At 35.0% G+C, this 12,221-nt stretch overlaps 1 protein-coding gene across 14 annotated transcripts in view; it reads right to left on the bottom strand.

Moving 5' to 3' along the window:
* LOC121316843 (dystonin-like) overlaps nt 1-12,221 on the bottom strand; it is a 184,373-nt gene that overhangs the window by 127,001 nt on the left and 45,151 nt on the right. For 11 of the 14 annotated variants that reach the window (XM_041252112.1, XM_041252095.1, XM_041252101.1 and 8 more), the window contains 4 exons: nt 8,623-8,684; nt 5,047-5,136; nt 3,991-4,089; nt 1,254-1,331 (listed from right to left, as the gene is read on the bottom strand). In XM_041252112.1, coding sequence (XP_041108046.1) covers nt 1,254-1,331; nt 3,991-4,089; nt 5,047-5,136; nt 8,623-8,684 — 329 coding nt within the window. The remainder of the gene's footprint in view (nt 1-1,253; nt 1,332-3,990; nt 4,090-5,046; nt 5,137-8,622; nt 8,685-12,221) is intronic. The other 3 variants (XM_041252100.1, XM_041252113.1, XM_041252098.1) reach the window with 2 other exon arrangements.

The raw sequence follows: 12,221 nt of genomic DNA, 5'->3' as shown, positions 1-12,221 counted from the left end.
TTGTATTTTAGGCTCATTCTCACCCTGTGAATTTTATTTTAGGCTCATTCTCACCCTGTGAATTTTATTTTAGGCTCATTCTCACCCTGTGAATTTTATTATAGGTTCATTCTTACCCATGTGAATTGTATTTTAGGCTCATTCTCACCCTGTGAATTTTATTATAAGTTCATTCTTACCCATATGAATTGTATTTTAGGCTCATTCTCACCCTGTGAATAGTATTATAGGTTCATTCTTACCCCTATGAATTGTATTTTAGGCTCATTCTCACCCTGTGAATAGTATTATAGGCTCATTCTTATCCCTGTGAATTGTATTTTAGGCTCATTCTCACCTTATGAACTGTATTTTTGGCTCATTCTCACCCTAGTTGAATTGCATGCCTAGACAATAATGAATGGGGGTGAAAAAGAATTCGCCTCAGCTAAAATTCACAGGGTGAAAGAGTTATGCCGTGACACTGGCATGAAAAAACTTTAGATAAATAAATGAACCAGACACAACAATAAGTACCCATATCCATCAGTTTTATGAATTTGAGTTTAATAGGTTTGTGTTCTGCCGTTTTTTTATTTATATATATTAATTTACATTTTCTTTAAATAAGTAGCTGATCAGATTTGTACCAATATGTGTGTAATGCATTGCACCAGCAGACAGCCTTTTTTAACAATATAGGCAAATCCTTTTGTTTAAAGTTACAGCATTGGCAGTACATTGTACTACGGTTGAAAATGCCGAAACAAAGAACTTTTGACAGTTTTTTTTTTTTAATGTAGCACAGTTTAAAATACAACAAAAGGGCTTTATTAATTTTGGTGTAATACAGTAATTAGTTCACTTGTAAAACAAACTATGTCTTAATTTCTCATGTGTACCATGTGTGGCATAACCATGTATTGATTAAAGTTCTTTCTCATTTAAAACACTCACAAGAACAAAAGACAATATACATGATCAGCTATATTAGCAATGTATGTAGTTATATTACAGCTCAGTCATCATGATACTGACAACCACTACAAAAACAAAAAATGAGGCTGCTCTGGTTTATCAGTCTATTACCCAAAATGTTCTCCTTGGCTCCACAGACTGAGCCCCCACAAAGAATTATTTCTGGAGCCACCCCTGTATGTCATTATGGATATCTTGTTAAGTACGAAGTTTCATTCCAAAACAGGACTAATTCTGTCTTTTCCGAATAATGTAAGTTGCAATCATTGAAATATCAGCGTAACTGTTCCCCTTACCTGGCGTTTCTTTAAATAATCAAGTGCAATCTGTACATTTTGCAGTCTGTGGAAGCGCATCCTCCCTTTCTCTCGAGGCTAGAGGGAGACAGAAAGTCGTTGTTAAAAAGGTATATTGTCCGTTTTTATTCAATATAATAGTACACCAGTGCATGACCCCATCTAGCGGACAGCTCTAATATGAACAGTTTATTGTTCCACGTCCTAATAATCTCCAGTTGCATTCATAACAAAACAGAATACAACCATTAAAAGACCCTGAACTAGACTCTCAAAGCTGTTTACTTAAAATTGTCATCAGCAGGATTTTTCCTAAAAGAAAACATGCACACAATACAATTACTAATGTGATAAAAAAAAAAACAAAAAAAAAAAACAACTTGGACATGTGATTAAGCGGCATGTACGCAGTCTTAAATTGTTTTTTTATTTCATTTAGTATTGTAATTTGTACTTTTACCTTTCAGAGTAAGGTATGCTACTTACAATTTGGAGTAACGCTTTGAGTATCGGGACTATTGTGGCGAAAGAGCGGGATTGGAATAATGACAAATAGAGTAAGAAAGACACTTCCTGACTGAATTAAAAATGTCACTGTAGAAAAATGACTGCGATTTTGTTTTTGTGACTGTTGACTTTAAAATATGGAGACAGTGCAAGTCTACACAGGCTATTCAAAAGTGAAGCCAATTAAAAATGTTAAAACCCATGACACCTTTATAAAAGAACTGGGTGGCCTGATTAATGAGAAAAGCTCTTTCTGCTACTTGTATCTCATAGCAAAAAATTTATTTTTCATAAAATTGTATTTAAGTGGTCCTGTAAAAGGAACAACCCTTTTAAACATGTTAACCCTATTTTAAAATCTGTATGGGGCACCATACCTCAGCAAAAAAAAAAAAAAAAAAAAATACATATTGCGTTTTAATATCTCCATATTTTTGGGTCATGATGTACAGTAGGTCTATATAACAAATACTGTATACAGAAAGCATAAGATCTGTGTCTGCATACTTTTAAGAGGGTGATTATAAAGTTAGTTGGCCATTTTTGCTGTAGACACCAAATGATGGGCATCAGTGCCTACAACGATTGAGCTTATGCAACAACTGCTTCAAAAAAAACAGTTATTTGATGTTTGATCGTCAAGGTGTTACAAGCAGCAGAGACACACATCACCTCTTGAGGGATGGCACCCTTCAAATCTTTTTTAAATTAGGGGCCAACTCACTTAGTAATTACAGTAGCTTGTATATGAGGTTCAACTGCTGAAGAAAACAATATATACTGGTCATGTGTCAATACTTTTGGATCACAGTGTAACAAGCTGAACCACATATCTTCTCAGAAGCAAGCAGCATTTAGCCGGTCTTTACGGCAGTAGGCATGAACTAATGGAACTAATGGAATTTATAACAACTTTTCTTTTAAGTGACATAATGGTACACAATACACATGACAACCAGCGGGTCAAAGCTCAAATCCCCATAAATCAAGCCTTTGAAAATAACTGTTCCATCCAGAAAACCAGTCACCCCGAAGGTTGATCATTATGATCACAGTGTCACACAATTTTGAAAGTTAAGGTTAACTTGACTGATTACAGAGCTTACCGCCACAGTTTACTTCATGTTTAGAAGTGTTTAGAGACTACCTCTCATAAAGTCGAGAGTTTATTTCTCGAGCGCTCTTTGCTGTGTCAAGTCTGCAAATAAAACAGGACGGGTCTGTCTTACTAAGAGTGCAAGAGAAAGTACATTTGCAACTTTATTAGGAGGTAGCCACCTAACACTTCTAAACATTCAATCCAAATAAAAAAAAAAAAAACAGATGAAAACCTAATATTAACGTACTCAATCTGTTTTTATACAATCTGATGTGGTTTAAACATTTAGAATGCTTTGTCATTGACATTCTGAGTGTGACCTCTACACTCTCAGCGAGATTGCAAGTGTAATTACTGCGAATAGGTACCAATGGGGACGTGGCTTATAATGCATTATAGAATTGTTAGTCACTTAAAATATATTCTGTAGTATGTACAGTACTATAATTCACAGCACTGTAAATCTAAAATGTGGACAGTAAATATGAAGGCGCCACCTTTTATCCATTTTTACTATAACTTTAACTGAAGCACCACAAATATGGGTTTGATATTTTATAAAGAGGAAAACCATCTGCTTCTATTCCTAAAGCACATTCATACATGCCACACAAATACAGAACAGGGATTTGAACTGGAGCCTTTTAATGTGAAAGCCCAAACCAGGTCGACTCGTATATATATATATATATATATATATATATATATATATATATATATATATATATATATATATATATATATATATATATATATATATATATATATATACACACACACACACACACACACACACATATATATATATATATATATATATATATATATATATATATATATATATATATATATATATATATATATATATATATATATATATATATATATATATATATATATACACACACACACACACAGTATGTGTATAGGACAGTAGATTATATATATAGAGAAATCCTTACATACAGATATTTATAATTTGAAGTAATACACTGGTTTGTATATACAAAGATAAACTATCCTAGGCGATAGTAATTATCCTCATGTGGAATCCAAGGGTTTTCTTGTTTCGTCACCACAGCACACTCGAGTAGCTTCTACGTTAGTACTGTTACGGGGCTCCACACCTACCCCCTTATCATCATCCTGCTCATCCTCATGCTGCTCAAATGCGCATGCTCCAGCTGCACTCACCAACCGCAGTGTCTTCAGAAAATCACGCTCCCTTGGCTTATCAACATATCAGACAGAAGAAAATACAAGGAAGACACAAGACAGACAACAAATGAAAAGGAAGAATGAAACGAAAGAAATGAAAGGACAGATAACAAAAAAAGGAAAAGAAATGAATGCAAAGGAGAACAGAATGGATTTGGAGATTTCTCCATCGGGAGGCTGTGTCGTGTTTGCTACCAGGGAAAAGGGATGTGAGGTCAAAAGAGGACAGGTAAAGTTCCACAGCATCCACATTACAACTGGATAATTGGGTGGGACATTACAGTGAAAAGGTCGTGGGTGTATTTATCCATCCAGAAAGCTGTCTGACAAGGTCAATAAACTGTAGTGTCCTGAGGTGCAGAATTTATTTCTTTACAGTGCTATCAACTTACTGTATTATCCACTACATTTTAAAAACAGGAAATATCACACCTCCACTGTCCAAAAATATTACGAACAGATTTTTCAAAAAGACAACTGATTGCTGCAGCTTGATAGATCCTCCCTGGGCTTTAAGACAGTGTTGGCATTGAGGCAATATCTGCTTAGATAATCTCTATTTTCTGTTTGCGTGTCTATTCCTAAATTACCTGAAGCTTTACCTTCTTATTTAGTGTCTGTTTTACAGTTCAGTCATATTAATGTGAATACAGTGTTGAAACACACAGGTGTTAAGAACTACTGGAAAATGTAAAGTGAGCCAGTATTCATGGCTTGTACTGCACAACTATTTAGAGCTACACTGTTTAATAACTACTTGTAATGTTTTTTTAAGAATTGCGAAATGAAACAAAATGGTCAAATCTTTTTTTTTTTTCCCCCAAAGAATGTATTTATTGTATTTAAGATTTTTTTTTTTTTTTTTTTTTAAATACAACTAGATTCGGGAAGGGGTGTAAGCAAAGGAGGGATTCAAAATCAAAACTGTAAAAGAAGATTTGATTTCTTTCTTTTTTTAAAGAAACTCACCAAGGTCTCCCCACACAGGACCTCTAACAGGGAGATCAGGTTGTGTCCATCTCGAAGGTCTTCGTACAGATCATTCACATGCTTCCGTACCTGTAAAAACATTACTGTCAGGGTAAACTGTGAGATTAAATAAGAAAGGCATCCCCGACAGTACTCATATAAAGTGAAGCAATTGTTTTCCTGAGGTGCAGCTGCGCGGTCATGGTGTAATACACATTTTGTTTCTGATTGTTCAGCTATTGCCCTCTCAGAAGAATACTTTCATTCATCTTTCCTCATGTTTAAGATCCTATTTTGTGTGTTGTCTCTGATCCCGTTGTTGTTTATTCTTAAGATAATTATTTCTCATGCTTACTAACTATTCCAGCTAATAAAATGCTTCTGAAAAAATGACTTCAGGCTAATTGGCAAGGCAGAGGGGAAGAATTTCAGCAGCTTTTAATAGAAGAGAAAACTGCTTACGTTAATCCCTTTTTTTTTTTTTTTTACTGCGTGTAGCAAACTTCAACAACAGAGTAACTGGCAAGGAGGTTTAGTCATTTTGACATGCATTCAAAGGTTCATTTTTACCTATGTAATGACAGGCTCTATCCTGTGTAAGATATAGCTTGTTTTGTTTTTAGTTAATGTTTTTTTGGGGGGTTTAAACTTTGAATGTAAAAGGATTCCATGCACACAAACAAGTTATGTCTTGCTATTGTATTATAATTAGTATTATAAAAGTAGCATACTTTTTTCAAGACAGAAAAGCTACAGGTACCTTTACACATGTCAGATCCTACAGTTACAGACTAAATAATAATAACATTCATTTTCTTCTTTTTTTTTTTTTTACTTTTTCAAATAGGCCTATTTATTCTCCATCGTTACGTGTATGTGTATCGCTTTAAGAATGGACAGGTGTCACATGATCCGATGATGTTTTGAGTTGTGACTGGTAAAACATTTAGTGACCAGTCACTGTGACAGGCAGCAGTTTTTCCTAGCAGAAACATTGATATATGTTAATAATTTATTAACACCATTGCTGGTCTCCCATTTTATTGCTATGAAAACCTTTTTGGTTCTTGCTACGCTAATAAGAGGTATAACGGGTCTGAACTAGTTAGTGCTAATAAGAGCTATAATGGGCCTAAAGTAGGAGAAGGATTTAAAACCTGGTTAGTAAGCCTTTAAAAATTATTCATACTGGAGACCTCTCTAGAACAAAAGCAATAACCATGATCAAATTGCAATCTGCCACACCTTACATCTACCCGGCTTTTCATCTAGTGATGAGCAGTCTTTTCCTATAGAGCTCTGCCTACCTGATACCTGTCCAGACCAATATAAATGTCATTCCTATTAGAAACACTGTTATAATACTGAAAGAGATTAAACCAGAAAATCTATCCCAAAAAAAACTTTTTTAAAAAAAGCAAACCCTTTAAGAATATATTTTAAAATATTGTTTTCAATGCATGTTGATGATCGTGCATTGTTTTGTAGTCTGATTAAGACATACATTTGTACCATACCAAGCTTTAACAGTTGGATGACCATCTGAACAGATATATCTAACAGATGGCTAAACCTGAGTGTCTTACTTTAATTACATCAGATCATGTTCAATCTTCACAATACATGAGCAGATATACAGGTACCTATCTAATAGCTGTATCTACAAATGTAACATGAATACAAGAATCTCCACTACAATATACCCTATTGCCAGGGATATGGGTTGACAAAAACAACATGATAGATTTATACTTTCCATCTGCATTACCAGTTCAATATCAACCTAACTGGAGATCGCATTCAGGCTTTTCACATCCAAGAAAAGGTTAATGTAATGATGTGAGCAAATATCTTGAATTTCCTGAATATTGTACCTGCCATTATGGCTTTTCATCACTGTCTACAGCAACTACAATGCTGTTTTGAACTAAGACTGGCAGCTTCCGAGTTCAGCACCCACCCCTGACCAAAAACGCTGTCTGCAGTCTGCATGGACAGCTACAGGATGCGGTCATTGTGACCTCGTTTCACCCTCGTCCAATCACAAAACAATCCTCTGGCACATGCTCAGAGTGCATCACAGCTGTAGTACTAAAATAACATGTCTGTAGGCTGGTACAATGTTTCTTTTCATATTACTCAGCTGCTTTGTCAGATGAATGTAACCTTATATTTGACTAGAGGGTGTAAAACATACTGTTGAGGTGCAAGAATACTTCTGAAGTACCACGGATTTTGTATTGTATATTTTATTTGTACTTCAGTTTTAAATCACAGAAATGGTTCTTCAGATATTTATTTTGTAGTACAGTATTTTGGTTTCATTATCCAGATACACATGCAGATGCTTGCAAAGAACGAGTGGTTCAGTGTTATTACAGACAATGGGCCTGATCTGATGTAAATAAAGTTAAGACTTTCAAGTTACGGTAAACAATACAATTTTACTAACTCAACATGTTGTCCCGTTTTTAAATGCTTGACACACACCTGGCAATTTCATTTTCTGCTTACTGAAAAAAAAAAAAAAAAAAAAAAAAAAAAAAAAAAAAGAGTATGAACCTGGCACTGGCTCTCTCTCTCCTGACGTTGCTGTTTCCTGTTAGCCACATTATTTTGAAGGGGCAGGGCTATCCCCTGTGGCTCTGGGCAGACTGTAAGGCTGAAAGAAGTAGAGAGGGCTGCTAAGCAGATGTCTCAATCACTTTTCTCAATTAGAAAGGTTTACAGTGAAGAGCTCAGCTTTTAAATAATACTACTATCCCATTCAATTTGGAATATTACTAATTACTCAAAAGCACATTGTTCTGAACTTCTTTTTGCCAACAACCTTCAAGTTATTCCCAACACCATGGCGCAACTTCTCTGGATGCACGCACATCCCCAAAGAGCTGTGTGAGGAAAGTGCTGGCAACCTGAGTCTGTTTACAGTGTACAAGAGTCAAACATCAGTTACAGTAATATCTCATACGGTATTGTGTGAGCATTTCGTTAAGCTTTTTAAAAGCCTGTGTTAATCAGTTGGGGTTTATTGTTAAAAATGTTGATGTCTATAAAAGAATGTTAACAGTTACAATTACTGTATGTTACCACCACTATGAAGAAAAAGTAGATGTTCTGCAGATGAAGATGACATCGGTTCGTCCTTCCCCAGATTTGGATATGTCATTAGGTTTTTAAATAGCTCTGCAGGGACACTTCTCCAGAGGTTGCTTGTGAAATATCAGTAATTGGAGCTGTCTTGAATACAGAGCACCAGCTAATTGAGTATCACCAACACAAAGGAGAAGGCTGCTATGTAGTATGGAATCTGCACACATGTTGCAGAAAAATACACAATAACAAATGGGGTACCGATATGAATTAAGGGCTGCAAAACCAGGCTTGTGTTTCTATTAACCAAGCAATAACTGCTGGAATAACATAGCAATTACCATGCTGATGACTAGGCTGAAATTCCTTGATAACACTTTCTAATAATTGAAATCACTGTTTTTGCCCCGTTAATGAAAAGCATGACCGTCTGAATGCTGTGGAAAACCAATTTAGCAATATTAGGGATTAATATTAACATACCTTCACAAGATGCTGGTTTATCCATTTTGTGAACGTTTTCTTCTGTACTCTGTCCCTCTCATCTAAAACAAAGCAAGAGAAACACAAATTGAGATGCATGACTCCCGTCCATTTTCTTTTTTTTTTTTAATTCTTCGACTCCGTTGAAAAATAATTGTTCAAATCTGCCTCAAGGAGGGAAATCTAAGGAAGCAAAGGACTACGGATTTAACATACGATTTGCTGCCTCTCATTGTGGTTTTCAGCCCAGTGTCAAACTATAAATCTATTTTGTCATGTGCTTATAGTTGTGAACCAGTCTTTCATTCAATACGTTTTTACCAAAATATTTCAATTTTACTGTGTCATTCTTTTAAAATCCAACTGATGACTAAACACTTTTGTTGAAAAAAAAAAAAAAAAAAAAAGACTTAACCCACATACAGACTATGTAACTTACTAAGTGATAATAATACCATATTTAAAAAGGCAAGGTACACATTTTTACAATAATCATATGCATCTTCTATTTTATAAATAAAGGGTCTGAAAAATTGTGCTACCTCTTTCTCTGTAGCACAATCTCTCGGCAGACAACATGTCTGCAATGGCAACACGCTAAATAATTCATGAGATTTTTGTCCTTTATTCCTCCATTAAACAATCAATGTTTAGACAATTAAGCAGAGCATTGTCTCCACATAAACCAAACTGTACAGTATGTTGTTTGAGCATTAGACATGTGTAGAAAATATATTGGAAATAATACACTAATACAATAGTTTAAATGTACAATTGCGGCTTGAAAGTTTTCTTATACTTTAAACATGGTTAACCGGCTATGCATACAGCCAGGATAAGCCAGTTGTTGGAGCTTTTTACAGCGCTGATGAGACCTCTTGGACAGTATATACCATATATTGTCAGAGGTAACCCTGTGCTAACCACAGAGGTTCTAAAACAACCCTAGCTGTGGCTTATCTCAGTAGGATACAGGTTGATCACATTGACCTCTAAGTGGAGTTAGATATAACCCGGACGAAAAGATAATGTTCAAATGGTTTTGCACACCGACTGGCCAAAAAAGAGACAATGTTAGAGTTAGATTAGAAAGTCCCCTAGTCCACAATGTAGAGAAATGTACGGTAGAGAACGTGTTAACGTGACGTGGTTGGTTTTACAGTAGCAATCATCCACCAACATATTATAAAACAAAGCTTTTTCTTTTTTTAGTATCTTAGCTTTCATTGAAATGTCCTTGAACTGTGTGACATATTGGAATGATACAATACTTAAAAATGTATATTTCTGCTTAGTGTTACCTTCTTTATAAGGCATTTCACTAAATGAAAGTTTAATGAAATATACATGTGTGTGTGTAAAAAAAAAAAAAAAAAAAAAAAAAAAAAAAAACCACAATAAGAAATTTGAGAAGAAATTGCCTTACTTCAAAAAACTTTTCAAAATATGGTGATATAATATACCATTCTGTATAATTCAGTGAATGTAACTGTTAATTAAACAACCAAGCAACGTATTTTCTTAAGCTTAGGAAAATCCAATGATTTCATATTCCTTGTTATTATTCCATTACTCAAAGTACTGTCTGTGGTTTATATTTTGTTTCTTGTTGCTGTGGCAACTACAGCATGCAATTACTGCATAGTACCACACCAGGATGCTTCATGCCAGTCATCATAAAGCATATTGACTTTCTACTGAAATAAAAAGCTGAATTTCTGTAACACACACACACATTTTCAATATACACCTTTATCAATTAAACGGGCATTCTTTGTGCTGTCAAACTATCAAAATACTCGCAGTGGTAATCTTTAGCTGCGATTTAAGAAAAAAGACTGGCAAATCTACAGTTCTCCATTAAAATTTTAGTTTTTTTTTTTTTAACTGCAAAACTACCCTCACAGCAGGAACACATGTCCACACTACTTTCTATAACATACTTTCGATTTTATTCCGCAGGTGATTCGTGACCAAAGTGATTGTGAAGTTTTAGTGTTCTCTTGTAAAAGTGCACCATCGTCTCAGACTCCAGGCTAAACTAACAGGCTGCAATCTACACAAACCCTGTTCCTGCTTCAATTATCTGATAGTGACTATCCACATAAACTAGCAATTCTGAATCTATGTGAACATAACAGAATATGTTACAAGGTTACACAACAGGATTCTCAAGTTCTCAGCACATTCCCCATCCATGGCCAAAGCTCAGGCACACAATAAAAATCAGTGATTACAACACTGAAGCAAAGGACTACAGAAGCTTAAGAAATTGTAACAGAATACAGGAGGAGGTATACTGACCCATGCAACACATCAGCTTCACCAGCTGTGCATTTAGCTCTTGCTCACTCTTAAGGAGATGCCACATCTTTCTTCAAGCTTTTTCCAGATGCTTTTAGAGCTACAGCACAATTTGAGATTTAGACTGGCAGGCATGCTTGGAGTAGGAAGTGTTCCAGGCTGAAGGCAACTGACTCCTCCCGTTTGCCTGAAAGGCATTGACTCCCCTTCTCAGTAACTACCAGAACAACACATCTTGTCAGCTTTTCCAGTCCTAATCAAGTAAGAGGATACTTAAAATGTGTATTATTTAACTATATTGCTCATTAGCAGTGTTGTCATGCTTATTTAAAGAATATGTTTATTTGAACCTTTTAGATAGGCATTTGCAGAATTATGTTTGTTCTGCTGGTTACTGAAAAAAAAAAAATCACTTGGCATAAATATCAACTTGTTTAACAAAGCAGATCTTCCACCCTAATCCTGTAAACATACCAGCATGATGAGTACTAACTAGTCAGTTCAAATGTATATACGGTATGGTGCTGTATGGTTATCACTCTATTACAAATTAACAAAAAAGAATTAATGTACTTTAGCAAAGGTGAAGGACAAAGAATTTGAAGAACAAAGGTACTGCATGTGTTCTTTTCCATATTTATCTTGGGTAAAAGTGGGACTGAAGGGCAGGCAGCTTTAATCATTCCACAGATTAAAAGCAAATACCTGAAGAGAATGTTTACATGGTCTAAAAGGTAGTACCGTAGGTCACACAGCCCAAAATGTTTTACACTACAAAAATAAATCCAGATTGATCATGATAAAGAACCTGAAGAAAGAAGCATATGCAATCTGCACAGCTCTCTAATAATGTCTATACCATATTCTAATTTGACCTAATTTATCAAGGAGGCAGATCAATTAGTTTACGTTCAGTTTTAGTGCAGTAACAAAAAGTTTCCTCCCCCTTGAAATCTGCTTACCAAGTTTAATTGTAGAAGACAAATATTTTTACTTTGGCTACAGCTTGCTGCAGTACGTACTGTAGAAAATTATGTAGTTTACTGTGCAACCTTTGTTATAGATTAAGAAGGATAACAATTAAAAGCAGGGCACCGGTATGTTCAACTGTTTTAATACTAAAACAGTGTTTTAATCCTGTGTGGCACTGCTCCAGCCCCCACAAGGCCAACAATGAGTTCCCAACCTCAAGAGTTTTTTTATGGATTTAAACTAATTTTTTAGTAAATACGTAAATAAGAAATGTACCTTAGAACTAAAAACAAAGAGCTTCGGTGAACATTAATTTCTGTGAG

This window comes from Polyodon spathula, chromosome 6 (genome assembly GCF_017654505.1).
Source record: "Polyodon spathula isolate WHYD16114869_AA chromosome 6, ASM1765450v1, whole genome shotgun sequence".
Taxonomy (NCBI): domain Eukaryota; kingdom Metazoa; phylum Chordata; class Actinopteri; order Acipenseriformes; family Polyodontidae; genus Polyodon; species Polyodon spathula.
This window is presented reverse-complemented; position numbering and strand designations above follow the sequence as displayed.